Source organism: Anas acuta, chromosome 16 (assembly GCF_963932015.1).
Source record: "Anas acuta chromosome 16, bAnaAcu1.1, whole genome shotgun sequence".
NCBI classification, from domain to species: domain Eukaryota; kingdom Metazoa; phylum Chordata; class Aves; order Anseriformes; family Anatidae; genus Anas; species Anas acuta.
In genome coordinates this window covers 2,632,076-2,654,845 of record NC_088994.1, presented here as the reverse complement: position 1 = coordinate 2,654,845, position 22,770 = coordinate 2,632,076, and the positions used below count along the sequence as shown (strand labels likewise).

General features: G+C 46.1%; 2 protein-coding genes across 4 annotated transcripts; one reads left to right on the top strand and one right to left on the bottom strand.

The window, feature by feature from the left end:
* The first annotated feature begins 1,966 nt into the window (after positions 1 to 1,966).
* SERINC3 (serine incorporator 3) lies at positions 1,967 to 9,780 on the top strand. The gene is made up of 10 exons (XM_068700768.1): positions 1,967 to 2,124; positions 2,278 to 2,439; positions 2,929 to 3,122; positions 4,092 to 4,171; positions 4,867 to 5,004; positions 5,872 to 6,041; positions 6,743 to 6,833; positions 7,207 to 7,384; positions 7,820 to 8,047; positions 8,854 to 9,780. Exons 1-10 carry the CDS (start codon positions 2,086 to 2,088, stop codon positions 8,990 to 8,992), a joined length of 1,419 nt encoding a protein of 472 aa, XP_068556869.1. The 5' UTR covers positions 1,967 to 2,085; the 3' UTR covers positions 8,993 to 9,780.
* Positions 9,781 to 10,185: 405 nt separating this feature from the next.
* On the bottom strand, positions 10,186 to 19,345 carry TTPAL (alpha tocopherol transfer protein like). 3 transcript variants are annotated; one of them, XM_068700775.1, is made up of 6 exons: positions 19,078 to 19,345; positions 17,735 to 18,187; positions 16,836 to 17,029; positions 14,616 to 14,726; positions 13,736 to 13,933; positions 10,186 to 12,922 (listed from the first exon to the last, which is right to left on the bottom strand). In XM_068700775.1, exons 2-6 carry the CDS (start codon positions 18,171 to 18,173, stop codon positions 12,860 to 12,862), a joined length of 1,005 nt encoding a protein of 334 aa, XP_068556876.1. In that variant the 5' UTR covers positions 18,174 to 18,187; positions 19,078 to 19,345; the 3' UTR covers positions 10,186 to 12,859. The 3 variants fall into 3 exon arrangements, with proteins under 3 accessions (XP_068556876.1, XP_068556875.1, XP_068556878.1); XM_068700774.1 differs by having other exon boundaries at positions 10,186 to 11,984; XM_068700777.1 differs by lacking the exon at positions 10,186 to 12,922 and having other exon boundaries at positions 13,387 to 13,933; positions 19,078 to 19,267.
* Between the last annotated feature and the right edge of the window lie 3,425 nt (positions 19,346 to 22,770).

The window sequence follows — 22,770 nt, the reverse complement described above, 5'->3', positions numbered from 1 at the left end:
GCAGAGACCCTTGAATACTCCAGGGAACATCAGGAAAGTTCTGCATTTTTGATATCATGAAAGGGAGACCCTTGAGATTAACAAGAATAGCACTAACGCACAAGCTTGAGTGACATTTTTTTATTAGCTCTGTTGCAAAAAGAACTGCAGAGAACTACTTTCCAATGACTGTATCTGGCACATTTCCTTTAAATACCACCTAATTTCAAGGTAAAAAAAAAATCTAGGCACTTCAAACAACTAATATATAGATATGTATGTGATATAACATAGATATATAAGACACACATCATTTTATTCTGCTTTCAGAACTGATTAATATACCAGAGTGAGGTATTTTTGAACAACTAGGATAACCTCCTGCCATGTCCTGTCTTGTTCCCACAGCTGACAGTAACCAGGCTGGCTTCGTCCTTATCTCCTGTTAAATGTGTGTGCTTTGAGATGATGTTATGCAGAATCAGAGGGGTTTTATGTTGGAAGGAAATCTCTTGTTACATGGGCAGTAGAAGGCAAAACCCTTATATCTGTATACTTTGTCTTTCTTTCACATAATTGAGTAGAGGATCTCACAGTACTTAACAAAACTATTTAGGCTCATACGTTTCTTGTGAAGAAAATGAGGACTTAGCTAAGCTTCATACCTTTTAGTAATATAATTATGAAGTGATTTATCCAAGATTACTGGGGAAGGGACACAGAATTTTGGACTCTGCCTTCTGCATACATTCATAAGCACAAACAGTGAGGTAGCAGGGGTGTGACAAAAGCCTACAGATCCAGCTGGTGCTCCCAAAAGAGCAAGAAAAATACATTAATAATAAGGTAAAGGTTCACGTATTATCTGAGGCAAGCACAGTTTGAATGATTTATGGTGCAATCTCTCTCTGAAAGAAGGCTCTATGTCTTCATGAATGAGGCTGATTGCAGGAGGGATGCTGCTGTTAACATCATGTTCATATACTCCGAGTGTTAAAGCTGCTGTGGAAAATAAGCGTCTGTCTTACTGGATCCTTTTTGTCATTTCTTGGCAATTTTAGAAGGCAGTAAAGCTGTCATCCTGATTATTTGTCACTGTGATGGACGTAGGTTTTTTTCTGAGAGGGATTGTGTGAAGGAAAGAAGGGTCTGACGCAGCAGGAAGTGATGCTGGAACTACCACAGCCAAAATATCTCCTCTAACGCTGGCTGGTCAGCTCCAACCGTGACCTCTGGTATTTTGCAACACTGGCACCGATTAAATAGCTCCAGAGGGCTTGTGTCTGAACTTCTGTGTAAACCTTTGTCACCTTCCTGCTGCCGTTGGTTCCGTCCTCACGGCCAGCTCCCAGCCCTTTAATTTGCTCCGGATTTAGCTACGGAGCGCGGTCACCGCTGCTGTAACTCCTGCAGGCTGCAGATCGGGCAGCAGGCTGGGCACCAGAAGCTGGAGAGGCCCTGGGCAGAACCATGGCTGTTCCCACAGGCTTCCCTTCCCTCCATGCTAAGGGTTTTACAGGCTGGACGTGGTGCTTAGGGACATGGGTCAGGGGGTGACACTGGTGGCAGGGGGTGGCTGGACCAGATGAGCCTGGAGTGCTTGTGGCACCACAAACCGCCCGGCAGGCTGGGGCCGCTCCCTTGGGACTGGGAGCGCCCCTCAGGGAGCCGCCCCTCAGCAGCCGCCCGCCATTACACGGCCCAGCCCCAGGCCCCGCCGCCGTGGCGCCTGCTGCCAGGGCAACCGCCGGGCGGCCGCAGCGCCCCTTGTGGCTTCAGGGAGAGGCGAGTATGGATTGGCTACAAGACCTGCCGATCAGAGCCCTGACGCCAATTAGCCTCGGTCATTGGTCACGCTGCTAGTGGAACCACCCACTCCCTTCCCTTCATCCAATCAGCGCTCTCCTCCTCACGACCACCGCTTGTCAAAGGACATAAGCAGCGGGCGGGAGGGCGCTATTTCCTCCCGCCGCGCTTTCCCCCTTTCCTATTGGCGGGCGGTGTGGCGGGGACGACCAATGAGCGGCGGCGACGCTGGGGGGCGGCCGGCGGGCGCTGAGGGCGGAAGCAGGAAGCGGCCGGCGGGGGCTCGGTGGCGGCGGCGCGATGGGGGCCGTGCTGGGGCTGTGCTCGCTGGGCAGCTGGGTCAGGGCCGGGGCCGCGGGGGGGGCACGGGGGGAGGCGGGGGGAGGGCACCGGGAGGGCGCCGGGGCGAGGAAGCGGAGCCCGGGTCCCCTCGGGGGTCTCCTCGGGGGTCCCCCTGGGGCTGCGGCCTGACGGGCTGTGCGTGTCCCGCAGGTGCCGTGCCTGTGCGGCGGCGCCTCCTGCCTGCTGTGCCGCTGCTGCCCCAGCAGCAGCAACTCCACCGTCACCCGCCTCATCTACGCCTTCCTCCTCCTCCTCAGCACCGCTGTCGCCTGCATCATGCTGGCGCCGGGCATGGAGGAGCAGCTGAAAAAGGTACGGGGAGGGGGGGGGGGGTGTCGGCTGTTAGCAAAGCCGGGGCGTGTGGCAGCGGTTCTTGGTGGGTTGTGCTTGGGTCGGAGCGCAACGGAGCCGAGAATGTGGTCCCCGAGGTGATTCCTGAGGTGGCAGCGCCCCCGAGTTAAGAACCTGCATGTACCAAGCGGCTCCCGCCTGAAACAGGCGCTTCGTTAAGTGTGCATTTTTCAGAATGCCTTGTCTCTGAAACTCGACCAGACCCTAGAGATGGCTGGCTATTGGCAGCGCTGTCTGCAGCTCTGCTATCTCAGTCTTCCTGAATGCTTTTAGTGATGGCTCGGGAAGCAACAGATGACAATGAGCTCTGTGCGGGCTGGCAGAGCAAAAGGTCCTTTGTTAACAGATGTCCCAGCAGAGAGCTGACTGAGGAACGTAGCTGTTAGAGTGCTTAAAGACTGTAACTGCAAACACAGAAGTTAATTCACCACTAAATGTGTCTCTGCTCAGGTGCCGGGATTTTGTGACGAGGGGCTTCACACGCTGATCCCACATCTGAACGGCTTTGTCAGCTGCGATGTGTTTGTTGGCTACAGAGCTGTCTATCGAATCAGCTTTGCCATGGCAGTGTTTTTCTTTGTCTTATCGCTGATGATGATAGCAGTGAAAACAAGTAACGATCCAAGAGCAGCAGTGCACAATGGGTATGTTTGTAAGCTGCCTCTCTGGTCTCCTGACTAGTTTCCCTTCTTTCTTCTCTCAGGTTTCTCTGCTGAACACAGTGGAGAATTGCTAAAGTATACGTAGATAGCCTGGAGTTTCTTTTGAACAGAATAAAGAGCAATGCTTCGGTCTCCTAAGAGGCTTCCTGTTTGTGTAGCGTGTCGATGCACTGATAATGGAAAGCCAGACATCGCTGCTAATGCAGAAGGGAGGTGATGACTCCTCCGTGTGTCAGCAGAGATGTCAGGTGCCAGGTGGTTTATGTCCCCTTCCCTGTGCTCTCTGTGCCATTCCTTGGCTTGTCCACAGGGCACTACTCTGACTCTAATCCAGCAGAAACTGGGCTCTGATTTCCAGTTTCCTGCTGTCACTGAGTTAGTTTTGGGCTACATGAATGAATTATCAGAGCAGGACCAATATGGAGCAGGTGTTTGTGACCTTTCTGATTTTTTTGAACGTCTCTAAGGGTTGCTTTGACCTCTCTGCACAGCCCATGTTTCTATTTTTGTGATATCTGACTGTAACTCATCTTTCTGCAACTTGTCTGTTGCTATTTGCCCTTTCACCTGCAAGAAGAGTCCTCACACCTTCCTTTAGGCAGCTGAGCACAGCTATTGGGTCTCCCTCTTCCCCTTCTCCAAGCTGAACAGTGCAGCTCTCCCCCCTGCGAGGCCCTGCTGCTGAACTATGCTCTGTTTGGAGCAGGAGCTCCTCATACAGCAAACCTTTGACCCCAGCCTGTCCTGTTGCGTGGAGTTTTTCTGCCCCAGGTGCAACACTTTGTGTTTGCATTCCTCCCCCATTTGGTAAATATCTGTGTGTAATCCCACTGAACACAGCTTTTGGGTTTGTTTCTTAGACATTCATCTGTGTGCAGCAAACTGTTGGTATGTTGTGGAAAAGCTGAATATTGTATGCAGAGTAAGACTGTGAACTTTCTTCTTTTTAAGGTTCTGGTTCTTCAAAATAGCTGCCATTGTGGGCATCATGGTCGGGGCGTTTTACATTCCTGAAGGGCCTTTCACAAGAGGTACAGTGACAAAATCCTTACTGTGTTAATTGCTATTAAACTCAAAACTTCTCAAGACTTGCTGGGCTATGGTTGTGATAGTGAAGTTACCTTGTAGAAAATGCAGGTTCTGTCCTTCTTTAGAATTAATATTTTGGTTGCCCAGTGTTGTAGTGACCAGCTGAAGCGATCTCTTCTCAAGCCCATAGGCGCTGCCTGTTACTAATACAGGGCTCTGACACTAACTGCTGGGCTGAGCCTCCTGATGCTGTTTTGATGAGAGCCCTCAGCGTGCTGTCTGCAACGAGTGCAAATTACTACCCCAGAGCCTTTGAAAAAAATTGCCGTCGGGTACCTCCGCTGTCTGGCCACATCACAGGCACTCGAGAGGTTCTTGTTCCCTAAAGAAATGTGGCCCTGTGGCGCTTACTGACGCAGAGGTATCTTGACTTGGATCTGGAATTCATTCTGACAACACCCAGGGCTAAGCATTTCCACGCGCAGCTTGACGGGAGTAGACCACAGCTGTAAGGTAGCAGCAGTTCCTCACGTGATTCTGCAGGATGGAGGCCAAAGCAAATAACACTTCAAAATATAGTTTCAGATTTATTTTTGTTACTTGTCTGCAGTATAATTAGAAATAGGTGTTTTTTTATTTCCTGGGTTAACATGCAAATGATGAAAGTTAAGCTTGTTTTCGTTACTCTCTTTTCTAGCCTGGTTTGTTGTAGGTATTTTTGGAGCCTTCTGCTTCATTCTTATCCAGCTGGTGCTTCTCGTGGACTTCGCTCACTCCTGGAATGAGAACTGGGTTGAGAGAATGGAGGAGGGAAACTCTAAATGTTGGTATGCAGGTAGGAATCTTAAGCCAGCAGGGATTTATTTTGGCTGGCCAGCGCTCTGCAGAATATCATATGCTAGTTTGCAAACATGTCCTAGAATTATACACTACAGTCTCCCTGAGTCACTACTGTAAGCGTTGGGAATTAATAACTGCAGTGTTGCCATTTTCTCATTAAATAAAATGTAAAATACTCCAGGCTTGCGACTAGCAGGTCTGACAGTAGTAATAAACAATACTTAACTTGTCTGGTTTGCGGAGTGAGTGCAGAACTAGCAGCCTGGATCTTTTTAGTTCTGATTTTGCCTTGTCGCCTCCCCTGCTGATGTTCTCAGGAAGTCTGTTATGTCAGTGATGGTGGCTGCTCTCCAACACAGTGTCACAGTGTGCGCCACTGACTTGACCACCAAAATCAGAGCACCAACAGTTGTGGTTCTTTGTTACAGCTGTGAATGCTGCGACAGCGTTTTGTAGCTTCTTGTAAAGAACATAGCAGAATGGGAATGAAAACAGGTGGCCTTTAGCATAGAAGAGGAAATTCAGGGCTTGTAAACAGTAGATCATAGATTAAAGTGTGCAAAAAGTGCTCTTTGACGCTGGCTTGACAACCCAGTAAAAGCAATTACCCTGCAGCTGGAAGGCAGGTCTTCTTATTCCCCTGATGGCAGCGTTGACTTTCTTCTGAGCTGCGCTGCTTAGTGAGCTGAAGCAGACATTTGGCCATACCTAATGAAAATATATCCTGCTAGTCTAGCTTCCTGAACCAGATTTAGAAGTAAGGAAGGGGCCTGTCCATTTACAGCAGTAGCTAGCCACTGAAGTACCTTAGATGTACTGTTAAGCTATGGCTTTATTCTAACGGTTATTTTTTCCCCTCCAGCTCTGCTGTCCTGTACAAGCTTGTTCTATGGCTTGTCACTGGTTTTTGTTGTGCTTTTCTATGTTTTCTACACAAAGCCTGAGGATTGCGCTGAAAACAAGTTCTTCATAAGCATTAATATGCTCCTGTGCATTGCTGTATCCATCGTTTCTATCCTTCCAAAAGTTCAGGTACTCTTTTTCTTTACTATTTTCTTCTGACATGCAAAGCAGGGATGTAAGAAGGATGTCATATTCATTCAGCCAGGCATAAGAACTTGTAAGTTTGTCTATTATAGCTATGCTAGCTAGGGATATTTGAGAAATAAGTAAGATGTAAAAACAAAAACAAAAAAAGAAAAGACCTTGATCTGAAAGTGATGCACTATATAGTGATGTATTTCCTGAAGATAAGGCTTTTTTTGGCTCACATTGTTCTGGACATTGTTTCCGGTGGTGGAGGTGGGGTCACTGCTGGTGTGGCTTTGGGGATCCAAAAAATTATGGCTTCAAAACAATGAGTACGAGCGTTTAATATCAGTAGAAAGCTTGCGTGTTACTTGATTCTGAACTATTGCTCAAATAAATCATATGCTAGGTCCGTATTTAGAGAACTGTTAAGCAACTTGGGATTAACTTGGCTAGAACTTGTAACTGAATCTTCAGCACAGGAGAACTGGGTTTGGTTTCCGTATTCCTTCCATGTTTGCGTTATTGCTGCATACATTGTATTGCTCTAAGGAGTTTCTTCCTGTCTTTTAAACAGAACAAAGCCAAATGCATTTCTAAAAACTTTAGTTTTAAATGCCAACAGTTGTTATATCTATGGCCATAGGGTTTCATCCAGCTGTAGGTAAAAGCCACCCTTTTCATCTCATCTTGTCTTTGAACAGGAATATCAGCCTCACTCTGGCCTCCTCCAGTCCTCTATCATTACTCTGTACACCATGTACCTCACGTGGTCAGCCATGTCTAACGAGCCTGGTAAGTACCAGATTGTCCGGAGTGACGTTACTTGGTGTGAAACTATTGGTGTGACCCAATTACAGATCACCGTGTGGGCATTGCTGATCTTCTGTCTAGATAAAATCTAGTCAGAAAGTAAAGCTAAGTTTAGTGAAACCATCAAATTGCCTCTTTCAAGAATAAACTTGGGTATTTGTTGAGGGCATTCTGATTTTATTATTTAAATAATTCTTGCCTAATTCACAAGAAGGAAAAATATTCCATGCTGTTACTGCCCCTGGTGAATTGAAGATATTAAAGGGAATGATAAATTGCAAGTTTCTGTCATCTTTTCTTAGCTACTTGCTTGCAAAGCTCACCTCATCTAAATCTGCCTCAAAATCCCTTTCAGAGCGGAACTGTAACCCAAGTTTGCTGAATATCATTACCCAGATAGCTACACCCACAGTTTTTCCAGCCAACACCACAGTTGTACCTGCTACTCCAGCTCCACCCAAGTCCCTGCAGTGGTGGGATGCCCAGAGTATTGTTGGATTGGTTATATTTGTTCTCTGCCTCCTGTATTCCAGGTAGGATCTGTGCTGCTATCAAATGACAAACAATTGAGTTTTGCTTGCCTTCTTGATTTGACTCCGGCTCCAGTGAAAAATATATTGGCATTTGCTCATGTCTAACTGTGGTCCCAGGCCCAAGCCAAATACAACTAATGAAACTGCATGCTGTTCTGTGCATAAATACGGGCTTTATTAGCCCAATTCTGATAACAATAGGGTTATACACTCTGTGGTATAAGGCCTGGCCTAGGACCACTGTTTGATTTGGTTAATGAAAGCTCAGATTGAAACAGCTCTCTTCAAGGAGCTTCCTCAATGTTTCCAGATGGATTAAAAAATGCAATTGGCTAGTCCCAGACATTCAATCTCATCTGTTGCTTTTTTTATCAGCAAACATAGCTACCTGAAAAGGTAGTTCGTAACCATCTTTTTCTTTGGGTTACCCTGCAGCATTCGCTCTTCAAGTAACAGCCAAGTGAACAAGCTGATGCTGTCTGGAAGCGACAGTGCAATTCTGGAGGAGGCTGGGGGAGCAGGCAGCGGGGCTGCCGAGGAAGGAGAAGTGCGCCGTGTCGTGGATAATGAGAAGGATGGTGTTCAGTACAGCTATACATTCTTCCACTTCATGCTCTTTCTTGCCTCTCTTTATATCATGATGACACTCACGAACTGGTACAGGTAAGAGCAAGGCAGAAAATGACAGGTGGCATGTGCTAGCCGGTATTTCTAGGGGGACAGGAGATTCCTGTTCTGGCTACTCTGCCAAGTTGTTTATGTGCTGTTCCTACACCAGCTGCATTACAGCTGTGGCTTCTCAATTTTGTGTTGCTGAATTAAAGACATGACAAAAAAAAAAAAACTTGTAGAAAAGGCAAAAAATTAAATCAGTTGCTGTACTCCTAGTGGACTGTTTCAGCTGCAAGGGCAGAAACTGTGCTTACCGGACTTACTATGTAAGCAGCAGGAAGGATAGATACGAGTTCGGCTTAAAGGGGCATCCTGGGAAGTTTGTCAGAGGCCTGCCTAATGTTTTCACCCTGGGAAAGCCATGCCAGGGCTGTGCCACTTAAACAGAGAGATGTTTTCCTACATCTGCTGGGAGTCAGACTTATCCTTAGCTTCTGCAGCTTATAATAGCTTTCCCCAGGACTGCAATGTTGTGTAAATTAGCAAATATGTTTACAGAGCAGCAACTATTGGGAGTCTGATATTGTAGCTCACTGGGAGACTTTCTTTAGGAGCAGCACATCAGTGTATGCAAGCAGGTTTGGTTTGAAAATGGGGAGCTGGGAGGAACAGGCCTACTATGGAGCCCTGGGAAACTGTTCCTTTAGTTCTCTCACTGTGGTCCCAGAAGGGCTCTGGTAATGGAGTGCCCCATCTGAGTCTGATTTGAATTGTCTGAGGTTGATGTGATTTGAGAGGTAGCAAGTAATGGTTGAAGGAGTCTTAGATATCTAATAATTGATTTCTTTGCTTTTTAGCCCTGATGCGGATTTTAAAACGATGACAAGTAAGTGGCCAGCTGTGTGGGTGAAGATAACCTCCAGCTGGCTGTGTCTCCTTCTCTACCTTTGGACCCTAGTGGCTCCCCTTGTCCTCACCAATAGGGACTTCAGTTAAATACCTGCACATGTCTGAGCTTACAAAAGTGGGGAATTTTTTGCTTAAAGCCAAAATGTTATGTATTGCTTTAGTTATTAAGGCAAATACTGTCTCTTCTTATGTTAATATTAACATGCAGATGGATGGACAGTTACGTATTGCACAATGCTTGATGCAGGATCAAAATTATCGTTTATCTTTCTATTTTAACCTTAACTCATGGTTAACTCTTTTTACTGTTTTAAAAATTCACTACAGCTGTGCTGTCAAAGCACAAAAAGTATCTGTTCTGTCCAATAGCCCCAACCTTAATATTGAACAGAAGCAACATTTAGCTAAATATGAATTAATATATTTTAAAGAACAAGTTATGTTCAGCATAATGCACTAATGCTAACACTTCAGTTCCTGGAAGTGTAAGCCATACTGCTTAATTTCTACATTCAGGTTTTGTTTAAAGCAGAAGTTGGTGATACTTATCTTTCTGTTTTGTGGCAAAAAAAACCTTACTCCTCACCAAAACAACAGAACTTAGAGGTTGAAAAGCTGTTAACGAATTCATTTTAAGAACAAATTTTCTCTTTCTAAGAGGCAACTTCTGTGATAATCTTTCTTAGTATGTTTGCCAAATATTGAGTAGTAAGTGTACGACTAGCTTAAATGACTTCATGATTATGGTGGAAAATAGAGCTACGTAATTTTCACTTGTCTAGTATGCTTATAAAAGTGTACACGAGATGATTATTATTGGCACTAAGGCATTTGCACTGTAAACTCATTTGAATAAAAGTAACTACTGAAACTTACCCAGCTCTGTTGAAAAGTGTTGAGGACTGGGGCAGTTATTCTCTACTGCAAAATATTGCATCTAAAGATTACAATGCTAATTAGCTGCTACAGTCACCACTTAGATCTGAGTGGATGTCTTCTCATGCAGCAAACAGTAAGTCATGATGTATTTTGAAAGCGCACCTTCATGTGATTTTCTTCTGAATGTCAAATCCTATTCCTTGAAATTGCTTGGGTACTGTTCAAGTAAAATTTAGTTCTGCAGTAGAAATCAACACCCTTTCTAATGTAATTCCTTGGCAATTATACTTAGTTGCAAGCATGTGTTTAGTGTGGAACTAAGTATATGTTGCTATTTGATTTTACAATAAATACTCCAAGATGACGCAAGGGAAATGTATTCAAAACACCACATTAGCAGCTGTTACAATAATGTGTTTAATCACCCAGTCATGCATCATAAAATTACACATTTTGACCACTCCATTTTATAAAATGCAATATAAAAATAAATTTTGTCAAAATAAGATGTACACTTAACCACCCAACACCTCTAGGCCCACATACAACAAAAAGGCAAAATTATTAGTTTGAGTAACACTGATTAACTCATGCCAAAATGATTTAACAAAAAAAAAAATACTTCACCCACTTCCTGAAAATACCTCAGGGTTTGTAACACCCATTTGCAAGAGTATAAATTCAAGTATTTTTATGTACAGTATGCAGCTAACTGCTGTCCCACTTAATGCCAAAAGCCATGACGACCCAATGCAGTTTGAGTACCTTTCCTTAGGATGTGTTGCATTTAGCAGGGATGGATTTCCAGAGGCATGTAACCTCTGGAAACAAAGCTATTTCATGGGGGGGAGCGGGGGAATCACATCAGTTTTAGTGCTGTGAAGAGGTGGGAAGGGGGGGGGGATAAAAACCACAACCACCAAGCTAAACAGCTTTTCATATCTATTCTGCAGATCAGGAGGCTATATTTAAAGCAAGTGTTTATTTAAGTAATCTGACAAGAAATTCAGGGACCAAAATTGTTTCTTTGCTAATAAGTGCTAAAGCTCAAAGAACACTCCTTGGCTCTGTTGTCAGGTATGTATGAGACAGAGGTGTGCTTGCTGTTAGACAAGCTAAGCACTGGCTACAAACCTAAAAAGGGACATAGAGTTGCAAACTTAGTAAACTCTAAATTCTAAAGCCAAGGAAGAGCAAATCTAGAATATTAGTTAAATGACTGACACAGGTAAGCCTGTCTTAGTTCATGTATCCTGACATCAAGCATCCAGCTTTAAGGATAAAGTTCTGGAGGCATATCACAGGCTATTTTCAGCTTGGATAATGTAGCCTTACCTGTTATGTTTAAAAATAAAACAAATGATTTAGTTCCATTGTAAGCAGAATTGAAAAGGGGAGGGTAAGATCTGTTTTCTCTACCATGCAAGATAATCTAAGACCCTGGAAAAGGGTTTGGTTTCTTTGAAGGTTCCTCAAGTGCCACCTTCTGTTGGCCACCACTTTTTTTTTTAAGGGATATTAAAATTGAATTTTGAATATTCACCTTTCCTCTCTAGTAGTTGTATAAGTGGATCAAAGTAGCTGTTCCTATAGTAGATCTTTCAAAATATATTTTTTTAATTGTACATTGTGGCATTTAATTGTACAAGAGGCACTCAAAGAATACAAACACCAGAGCAGTCTCTGTGTTCTGGCAATTAAACAGGTTGGGTAGCCACTTACCTTGAAGTCGTGTACTGTGTATTAATGTGTCTTGCTAGGTGGTACAAAGAATTCAATCTCTGCAAAACATGCAGCCAATTCTGGTCAGAATTGGATGAGGAGAAAGTGGCTAGCATTACTCTTTTACCTTATTTTATATAGCAGAAGATGGTATTTTTTTTCTTCCTCTGCTTAAGGTATAACCATCAAGATGCCTTATAAAGGTAGGAAAAAATCAGATGCTTTAAGTGAGGGAAGTTAATTTGTTCCCACCTTTGTTCTAAAGCAGGTCAAGTGATGAGTTCCTTCCTCCCACTGAAATTCTGAACTGCTGCCCAGGAAAAAGCTTCGTGGCTTACCCCTTTTCAAAACCTAGTCTCCTTCTATAATGCTTGGATGACAGGTCTGGCATTTGCCACCCTTAGCTCCAGGATGAGGTCTGCTGCCAGGTCAGGAATTCATTACTGTGGTGGTGAAGGTTTTTAGCAGTGCAATCATGCTGTAGGGGGTTTGAGAGGAGAAAAAGACATTCAAAACAGAGTTTGGCACTTTGGAAAAAAAAAAAAGTCTGAAATTCTCAAGATACTTTTGTTGTTTTTATATTTACAGAAACAAAACCGGTAATTATATCACACTTGGCACTAAATAAAGATTTCAGCCAGAGAAAGTGCTCTAGAGATAAGTCTCCTGGTAGAAGGGATTTCTTTTTCACCAAGAAGTGAAGTATTTCACCTTGAAAAAATTGGGTGCGCTTTCTTGGTCCTAGTGAGGTTTCCAGCTCTGCACTCTTATAGTGCAAAAAAAGTGCTAAAAGTGTGTGACAGTTATGTTCTAATTCTAGGTCATTCAACATTTGAATGTGGAGTGGGAACAGCTTATTTAGACATAAGATATCTTACCCTGATTTGACATTGGAGTCTTAGCTGTGTCTCTAGACAAAGACCTCTAAGCACAGGCATACAAGCTATGGGTAAATATTACAGAGATCATTAAAGTCTAACTTCATACAAGAACAAAGACAAAAGAGGTAAAAGCTGAAACCGAAGTTGTAACACTTCACAAAAAAGCAGACAAGCACAGGAAACAAAATGCTACAATACCAGGAAATTGAAGAATGTGCTTTCAAACAGCCTGTCTGCATTTGGTTTCACAAAGACCTAAGTTCAAAATCTGTCAAATGTAACAAGCTAAAGAAGCACCTTGCTTTCTTACATGAAGTATTGCCTTCTCTGTCATGCCAGCTGCTACAAAGCTGCCTTACAAATTCTACATGAGAGTTACTTACCAAATTCCTCATAGCAATCAGCTGAAGAAAAAGAACAACTGATCATGTGGGAAGGTGGGTAACAGCTTTTTCTCATTTGGTCTCAAACCTCAGTATTTGGAGTTGTAGCCACTCAAAAGCCTTATTACCTGATCTGAGGAAATTACTGTTCTCTGCAAATGAAGATCCTGATCTGAGGAAATTACTGTTCTCTGCAAATGAAGATTGCATCTGTTTATAGTAAGCCTTGATATTGATGTTATAATAGTTAATTTCCCCATGTGAGGAAGTTTCAGAGAGAATTTCCATACTGGTCTTCCTGGATTAAAAAAGTCTCCCTTGGTGTTAATTTGAGCCAAATACTCATTTGGGTATTCCAGAAGTGCCAAGTTACACTCTGAACCAAGAGATAGGGGACTGGCGAAGTTAGACTCTTACTGTTTTAAGCAATCTCTGCTAACTGAACTACATTTCACAGGGTTCAAAAGCAAATAGCAATTGTTTTTCTTGGATTAGTGGGTGTTTTTAGAAGGGGAAGGGAATGGACAGTCACAAAGCTAGCAAATGGTTGTTGTCACTTTTAGTGGGTGGGGAGAAGAAATTATCAAGCTTACCATCCTGCTTTTTTGTCTTTATCATAAGAAGCAACAGGCAGGTTTGCATCATCCACAGAGGTTAATGAACTTTAGGTATTCTGTGTAACTTGGCAACTCTGTGCTCTTTGCCTTTTTCCTCTGTGAATTCTGCCCTGCCCCCATTGTGCCCTCTTCAGCTTCCTTTGGTTCTATAGTGTAAAGTGCCTCAGCAGTCTGTTCCTAAACTGCGGGTTTAGGAGTAAGGCAGAGTTCACAACATCACCTATCAGAACAGAAGAGGTCTTAAAAGGAAAGGTTCCCTTCACCAATTTGCTAATAACAGTAGTAGAGCTGAGGTTTCATGCCTCGCAGGGAATCATCGCATTGTTTTTCATCAGCATCCCCACTCACTAGCATGTCTTGGGGAGAGCTGTCACATGGGAGTACCAGCTGTGAGAAATCATGCAGAAAATCCTCTTCAGAGGCCAGCAGCAGCTCATTCCATGCTGATATATCCAGCTTCCCCGAAGTACCACCGTATTCTTCAGGCAGGATCACTGGAGGAATGTTTTGATGAAGGGAATTCAGATCACAGCCATGAAGAAAAAACTAGAGAGGGAAGACAAAAATAGCTTTAATAGTGTGTATCAAGCAGCGCAGCATATAGTCAGCTAAAGAGGTTATTTTGTATTAAAGAGCAAATTCTGGAATTGATGCCATTAGATGTAAGTGCCAGCATACAACATTGGGCAGGTGCTGTTGGATGCACTAGTGAGAGGAGTCTTGAGATGAGCCAAGTCTAGAGCAGCTTAAATCCCGGCAAAAAAGACTTGAGATTTGCTAGTCTCTGCAGAAATTCTATATTCAGTTTATCCCCAAGCCCATTTGTGGCACTTGAAGTACTTATCCTTGTGGAAAAGGGCATCGTTCTTTGCAACTACGTCCAGTCCTATGGTACAAGGAAAGGACAGCGCTGTCTCCTATGATACCACCCTGGAAGCACAGTGTTACTTGCCAAGACAGCCCAACCCCAGGGGTGGAATCAATGTCATGATTATACGGCATATGCATTAAATATCCATGTTAATGTTATGCCAGTATTTAAACTCCTCGAAGCTTCTTTCTCTTGAAGAATTTTCCCAACAGGATTTTTTTTAAATATTAAAGCAGAAAGGACCAGTAAGATCAGCTAAGTGGCACCAAGATTTTTCTAGCTGTGAGATTTTTAAACAGATATAAGCAAGGAACTTAAAAACACCAGCATTAACGTTAAAATGATGCAGATCCTTACCCGGTTTGCTATCTTTTCCTTCAGAAAAGGCTTGATGATTGCAAAAATGCCTTTGAATATACGAGGTTCATTTATTATGTTAACAGCTTTTATTCGAATGGGAAATCCATCCTGAAGGGTAAAGAAGATTTTTATAATGCAGTTTTAAAACATCTGCCGTTTTCCTCTTATTAAAATCTCCCAAGACTGACCGCCAGCACAACCCACTGGCTCCCAGACTTCATCTGAGATACCAACATAAGCTGATAAGGGAACAGAAATGCACCTTCTAACAGGGAGCAGTACCAGGGCTGTGGGCATAAAAATAAAGGTGAGAGACAAGAAACATTGGGAAACACTGCTGCCACTAAGTCCTCCATTCTCATGTTTGTCTCCCTGAAGAAAGATGCTGAGTGAGGTACCAGTGACTGTGCTTAGTCACAGGCACTGTCCTCTGGGTGTTCCCAATCCTGATGAGGATGCAGAGTTATGTGATTTACTATGAGCACTGGCACCAGCTGTGGGTGTCCCATCCCTGGAAATGTTTAAGGCCAGGCTGGATGGGGCTTTGGGCAACTTGGTCTAGCAGGAGGTGTCCCTGCCTATGGCAGGGGGGTGGCATTAGGTGGTCTTTAAGGTCCCTTCCAACCCAAACTGTTCTGTGACCCTATGTTCCTAGCTTCTGAGGAGTGCACCATGCTGGGAGCCAAACACAGGTTGCTTCTGTGTGTCCAGCTATGATGTCTGGGTACCAAGCACATCTAAAATGTGCACTTACAGGAGGAGGAAATCGTATAGCCCTATTTTTCTGCCATTTCAACTGTTTTGTCATGCTAACTACAAACTACAAACAGGCTCTGCAACTACAGCTTCTTCCTTCCCTGCCCTTCCATGCAGTCAGGCAGGGCTGACAACCAGATCTGCTGCCAGCCGAGCACACAGCGCCTCCTGTACAGCCCACAGTCTAAAACAGTTAGCTACAAGATGTGTGCTGAGGAATTAATTTCCATAAAGCTTTCCAAGCCAAAAGCTCATGATCAGCATTAGGATCTCACGTGCCTCAGAGAAGTTTCTTTCCCTTATGATCACCTCAACTTGTACAAAGAAAGCAGTCCATTTTTAGGCTGAAAAGCAGATACATGCACTGTGGGAGTATTTTTCTCCTTATGAAGGTCAGAGAATTGGCTCCTCCTTCAGGAGATGCAGTTCAGCAAGGTTGATGCAACATGTTTATATGTTACCCACACCTTGTCCTTTACCTTCTTTGTTTTGTTAATAGCTTCCACTGACAGTAGCAGACACCCATTGCTGGGCTCAGACAGTTTAATGACATATTTAGATTATAATTTTAAGGATTATGTGACTTGTTACACAGACATTCATAAACTCACTCGTCTTGTCTCCACAAACTCCTTATTCCCCTTATCCTTTGTTATCCCTCCACAGACACAGCATAAAATAGAACCAGCTCAGACCAGAAAGTAACAAGGAAATAAATCCATTCAAGAGAAATTTTCATCTTACTCCTTCATATAGCAGGGTAGAACATCAGCTAAACTCGTGAGAACTTCCTGCCGCTTTGACCAGGTTATGCCTTCACCTTCCTATGCTCTACAGCTCCACTTGTGCTTAGACCTTTTCTCTAACTTGCTTGTTGTCACTTTCCTCCCAACTGTGTAGTCTGAGATCCTTCTCATTGCTGTCTCTTGCTGCCCTCTGTGCTGAAGAACCCTTTCTTTCAGGGGCTGGATGGAAATCCTCCCCAAATCACACACATTCAAAAATCCTCTGCAAAATTTTTGCAGCAGGACTTGCACTTGCCCTTGCCCAGCGGTCAGTGAGTGACACGTTCCATCCACAGGGGCTGACAGAAACATGTTTAGGAAGGAACCATTTAAATAACAAGAGACATTCCTTAGCATTCAGGCAAAGTGAAGTCCTCTGCCTAACTGTAACTCGTTGCTCTGTTCCTCATCACGAGCTAGCAGAACTGGCCTTTTCTGTTCCAACTCAAAGTTTGCATTTCTAATGCAAAATTAATTTTAGGGAAGCACGAGTTAAAAACAGGAGAAGCAAGTTAAGTTGGCAAGGGTCTGAGAAACTGGTTGGACAGGGACATGTTCTAACTCTTCTGGTAAAAGCCAAGTTGCTTGAGTTTCTGGTGACATAGTCAAGAACTCTAGACACAGAAGCAGTCATTTACAATGCACAAGCTTATTTTCCCACCAGTTCAGGTCTTACCTGAAGAATTCCAATCACTTTTTTGGCTACAAAAGGACCAAAATGAGACGCCTTAGATAAGCTGACTCCTTTGTAGTCTGCCAGGATTACAATTCCATTCACCTGGGTCTCTTCGGACTGAATGAGTTTTTCTAACGTTAAGTATATGGCACGAATGTTCTCAGTAATCGGATAATTACTGGGTGTCCATCTGTCTGAGGTTACAAGACATGGATGGTAAGTCGGAAAGTACAGATAAGCTAACAATACACATTCCAAAAACTGATTTTCTATGTTACTGGACTCTTAAAAGTTAGTCTTTAATAGCCACAGTCCTAGTTCAGAGCAGCCTTTCTTAAGCAAGAGATAAATGGCAACTCATGTTTACTTCAAGGAGCAAAGGCAATGGTTTCAAGAACCCCATTCTCTACCCAGCACAGCTCATTAGAAGCAGCTTCAGCTCAGAAAGAAAGCAGGTAAATGGAAAAGAGGAGGATGAATGAAGACAGATTTACAGCAAGCCTGGCAGCACCAAAAGCACGTTGAAGCCTCTGATTATTTGTACTGGAGTCACAGCCACAGGCTCCTCTCTCCACTCACTGTAAAAGCAAGTAATAAGCCAGCAGCCCTGCTTCATTTTGAGTTACTACACATTTTTTCTCGAATCACCTATGTTTCATCAGCCCATCTCACTGCATTTTGTTTTTTACTCAGCTGCAGTTATTGCTGAAACAGGAAAAGGAACTGGTACTACGTTGCCTAATGACAGAGGTGTCCCTTCGCAAGTTAGCTGTTCAAGTTTCAAAGAGAACCCACGTACTCTGTGTAAGTAACCAGTGTTCACAGGAGAGTAGGAAACAGATTTTTGGCCCAGAAACACCTTGAAGATGGAGAACGAAGCTATTCATGCATTTTAGTACCTGGACGGATGCAGACGATGTGGCGTCCCTCTGGGTCCAGACAAGGCAGCACAGTGACAAAACCAGACTCTAGGACAGGTTTTATTGCAGACGGCTTCAAATTGTTGAAGACCTCAGGCCAGCTCCTCCGGCAAGTGTGGTAGTTCACCAGAAGCTGAAGAGCTCGATCGTAATCGAATTTCCTGGCTCTGAGAAATCTTAGCAAAAAAGCATCGTCCAGGCACGTCCCCAGGGAGGGATAGTCTTTGCACACCATGTCACGGAGCGCCTGCACGTCACGGAGCCTCCATTCAGGTTTCTCTTGGAGTTCTTCGCGGGCTTTGGTAATGAGATCAGGAGACAGCGAGCAAACATACTTAGGCCGATCTGGCAAGAATTCATTGTCGGACAGAGACCCTGCTGATGGACTCGTCCTCGTGCAGTCGCTGTCTCCTGACATGATGTGGCAGGAATCTGTCAAAAAACAAGCTTACAAGTGACAAACAATCCCACAGACTAGTATTGAATATTTACATACTTATGTCCCGCATCCCTCCACTTCCCTGCCAAAGAGAGAAATCCTTGCAAGAACCAGCACTACCGCCAGCACAGCCCAGACTTTCAAATTCTCTTCCTGGGATTAGAAAGTGCAGGTTCTCTAATCTCTTTATCCTGCATAGCAGGTATAAAACAACCTAGCCAAATCCAAAAAGAATACCAGAACTGCACGGCTCCATTGCAAAACACAGAATGTAATTTGCCTTCATGTGTATTTCCTACATCCAGCTGGAAACTAAAGCAAAGCGAAGGCGCCCTGGTTAGGCAGGATTGCTGGGTTCTGTACCAAAAACCTGTCAAATCGCACTGAGGAGCTCTCCCAGGCAGACCCAGACAGGACTTTGCAGGAGCTTGCCTGGCAAACCCCACATCGGTCGGGCACCCCCCCCATGCAGCTGAGCAAGGTGGCAGCAGCACCCCAAACGCACCCAGCTGGGGGCACGGGTCCGGGGGACACAACCGCTGCGGGGCCAGCGGGGCAGGCCGCTGCTCATCCGCACCTCGCTCCCCGTGCCAAGCAGCAAGGCCAGGAGCCCGGCCGGCCTCCCGCTGCCTCCCCTGGGGCCGGGAGGGGACACGGAGCGGGGACACGGAGCGGGGACACCACCACGCCGTGCCCCCCACCCCCGAGCTGCTCCTGCTGTTGCACTGCGGCACGGGTCCGGCCGTGGGGCCGCCAGCCTCCAGCCTCCGCTGCCCGTGCCGGCTGCTCGAGCGGCAGCTCCGCTCCCCTCCCCTCCGTCCCCTCCCTCCATCCCTTCGTCCTTCCGTCCCTCCCGGCCCCAAACCCCCCGGCCCGGCCGTACCGGAGCGGCCCCGCTGGGCAGCGCCGTCTCCAGGCAGCGGCGCCCCGGAACCAAAGCGGCCGCCAGGAAGCGCCGGGCCCGGCCCGGCCCCGCTCGGGGCCCGCAGAGCCGGGAGCGGGCCCCCCCGTGCGGCCGCGGGGACGGGAGCGGGGCCCGGCGGCTCCCGGGGGAGGGCTGAGGTGGGAAGGGGCCTCCTGGGTCGTCTGCCCCGGCCCCTGCCCCAGCAGGGACAGCCAGGGCCGCGTCCCGTCAGGGTTTGAACATCTCCAGAGGAGGAGGCTCCACAGCCCCTGTGGGCAGCCTGTGCTCAGTCACCCTCACAATGAAGTCCTTCCTCACACGGTGATGAAACCTCCTGTGGTTCAATTTCTAGCCATTAACCCTCACCCTATCACAGAGAAGTTTGGCCCCATCCTCTTTGCATTGTCCCCTCAGGTTGAGATAGAGGTTGGTGAGATCCCTTCTGTGGGCTAAACATGCCCAGTTTATTTAGTCTTTCGTTGTAAGACAGATGCCCCGATCCCTTAAACACCTTCATGGCTTTACGCTGGACCCTCTCCAGAAGCTCTCCTCCCTCCTGTGCTGTGCCCAGCACTGCACACCGAGCTCCAGGCGCAGCCCCACCAGAGCTGTGCAGAGGGGAGGATCGCCTCCCGTCCTGCTGGCCGTGCCCCCCTGCAGCAGCCACTGCTCATGAGGGGCTGGGGGGGCCCCACAGCGGGGTCCAGGCAAGTGGAGCCAGCTCCTGGGATGGGGAAGAGGGCTACAGGGGGGATTTTAGTGAGGGTAGAGGGAGACAGCACTAATGGAGAGCTGGCTTTGTGTTTTGAGAGGGCAGAAAACCCAGGAATGCAGACTGTGGGGCATGAAATGTGGTGTACTACTAGTAGTAGTACTACTACTAGTACTACTACTAGTACTACTACTAATGGCCCCACCCCAGGCTTGCTGCTTTAAAAATGGTCCAGGAGAGAGGGCTAGTGAGGGTGTAGGGAAAGAAGGGCTCACGTTTACCCCCCTGATCCATGGACAGAGGGAGGTGGCGCAAGGGGCTCAGCACCCGCTGGGCTCTGTGCCCCACCTGGGGAGTCCCTGTGGGGCGGTGGGCGCTGCTCCTGCCTTGGGTTGCAGCCTGTGCCTGCAGCCAGGAGAGGGAGTCGAGGACAGTTGGACAGTGGGAGCCCAGGGAGCCCTCAATGGGAAGCCAGGCCTTTCTGTAGCATCTGATATTCAGCCCTGATTTACTCCTCTTGGAGGTTTCACCTTTCTGAAATTGAAAAGATTGCAATGACACCGTGCCAGGCAAGAGATGCACCAATGTGGCAGTCAATTTAATATGCTGCAGGTGTTCACCTGCAGAGAGACGTTTCAGGAGAAGGGGAATACAGGGTTTGACCCATTGCCAGTGTTTCAGTCCAGCACGACTTTGGGTCCAGCCAGCTCAGAGCTGGGTGCAGCTGGGCAAGCTGGTGCCCTGTGCTGGGATGCTCTCTGTGAATTAGGCCTGCTTGTGATGTTATTTTGTGCCCTTTTCAGTAGATCAGGGGATAAATGAGGTTGTGAAGAGACTTCACAAGGGAGAACAAGAGGCCTTACATTGCCCCTCTTTACATTCTTACAGCTCCTGGGTCCAGAGCCCTGAAGCACAAGGAAAAAAGCAACCAGGCAGGATGTGGAGGCCCAGGGCATAGGTGAGAGCCTGAAGCTGACAGCTGTGGATGCATTTTGGAGGGAGCTGTCTCTGAACAGGTAAAATCCCTCTGGAAGGAAGGAGAAGGAGCATGTTTGGAAGGCAGGTCTGTGGCCTCACAGATGAAGGAGGTTCCCAGTTGCATTTAATCCCAGCTAATTGCTTGAAATTAGCAGGAGGTAGAGGTGATCTGAGAAAAGGCTTAAGAACACCAAAGAGGTAGGAAATGCTGGAGTTGTGATCAGGAATTTGTGCTACAGGTGCAGAATTTGGTTGGAATTGTACTAGTGAGGATGGTTTAGCAGGGAGACAGTACCAGATCTGTTTATAGCTGCTGCAACAGGGTGTTGGGACCAAGCAGGGATGATTGGTGATACTAAAGGGTACTAAAATAAGAGCAGGAGCCTTGGGCTAATAAAGGAGAATAAGGAAGGATGTGTAAGGAAAGATATATAAGGAAGGAATAAGTAGAAATGAGAATGCTGTGTAGTGAAGAAGGACTAGAGATGAAATACATGTGCATTTTGGGGGTGGTCTCCAAATGGAGTAACTGTCTGGCTCCAGTTTTCCTTATGTGGAGAATGTGGGACTCAAAGGTGGTGGTGAATCAAAGTGAAGGTTTCAAGCTCTGAGCCACGTTACAGGGGGACTGTTAAAGTGCTGGCATGTGAAATCATGGGAACAGTAGCAAGAGTTTCTGTAGTTTAAGTGGTGTGGCATCCTGTGACTAGAAACCAGTAAAGGCAAAACATGGCTATAAGGAAGTAAAGCCAAAAAAATGGAAACAAACACCAACAGTCCTCCCCTAGTTGGAGAGTTTTGCCTTACGCATGGCTGCAGGAGGGAGGAGGATGTAGTGCATCACATGCGTGCAAACATCCCTAGCTGAGAGGGGATGAGCTCTAGTGCTCTACTACTTCATCAGCCCCAAATCTATTGTATTTTGCATGAGTTTCAGTCAGGAGTTGTGTTGCCTGACCTTGGAGCCACACCTGGACCCCATGGGGAATCCAGCCTTTCTCGTGTTCCTCTCTCCTATCACTTGTGGTTCATACCTTTCTCAGCTCTGCTGCTCCTGGGTGCTCCCGCACCCTGCCGTTGTGTTATAAATGGATGGCTGTTGGTGTTGGTTGATATTTAATGAAGTTCATGTAATACTCTTCACTCATTTACTTATCCAAACAGTCTTAATACCCAGCCTGGGAAAGTTATCTTGGCTTCTTCAAGCTTTTCCACCATTAGCAATAAACATTTTACAGTCTTGGCAAGCTGAGGCTGAGACGAGAGCATGACTTCAAACAGCACTGCTAGCAGAGAAGGCTTTAAACTGATATTAAGTCGCTAAACTGTGCAAACATAACAGTCCTGTAATAAAGATAATCTCTGTACAGTTCAGGCCAAGAGGGGTTCTGGCCCTCGGGGTGCAGGTGGAAGCTTGGTGCCCTGTGGATTACACAAACCCTTTGGGCAGCTCAGCACCACGAGAGAGAGCCAGCAGTCCATGATGCTGGGCGAGGCCTGCGCACGTGTGGGGCCGTGTTGTGTCCCAGGCCTGAGTTTCTGCTATTGAAGCAGAGTAGGAGGGTGAAAAGGAGCATTGGGGAATGGCAGACAATATTTATCCACCGAGCAGGGCCATGCCAGGCTGGTGCAAGCCTGCTCTGGATGTGGTAGCTGGCCCGTGGGGTGCTCGGCTGTGATGCAGTCCAACAGCTACTCCTCCATGCTTACAGGCACAAAGAGGGTGAAGTGAAAATATGCCCTAAATTACCATAAACATTCATGGTCTCAAAGCCTGGAAGACTCCTTCCAGCCAGTCATCCATGCCTGCTCTTGCCCTGTGTGTCTTGGGGTGAGAAGGGGATCTCAGCTTTGGTTCTGAGAAGTAAGCATCCCTCTGCAGAGCTCTGCCCCTGCTCTGCACGTGTGGCGGGCCAGAGCCACATGCAAAGCTACGGGAACAGTCAGTAATATGCAAACACATTCAAAGCTGTCACATCTGC

Excerpts from the sequence above, each read along its gene's own strand:
- SERINC3 (XM_068700768.1), top strand. The coding sequence starts at position 2,086 with ATGGGGGCCGTGCTGGGGCTGTGCTCGCTGGGCAGCTGG. Across the intron at positions 2,440-2,928 it reads TGGAGGAGCAGCTGAAAAAG|GTGCCGGGATTTTGTGACGA; the intron begins GTACGGGGAGGG and ends GTCTCTGCTCAG. Across the intron at positions 3,123-4,091 it reads AGAGCAGCAGTGCACAATGG|GTTCTGGTTCTTCAAAATAG; the intron begins GTATGTTTGTAA and ends CTTCTTTTTAAG.
- TTPAL (XM_068700774.1), bottom strand. The coding sequence starts at position 18,173 with ATGTCAGGAGACAGCGACTGCACGAGGACGAGTCCATCAGCAGGGTCT. Across the intron at positions 14,727-16,835 it reads AAGTGATTGGAATTCTTCAG|GATGGATTTCCCATTCGAAT; the intron begins GTAAGACCTGAA and ends TTTACCCTTCAG. Across the intron at positions 11,985-13,735 it reads GCTCTCCCCAAGACATGCTA|CATGATTGCACTGCTAAAAA; the intron begins GTGAGTGGGGAT and ends AACCCCCTACAG.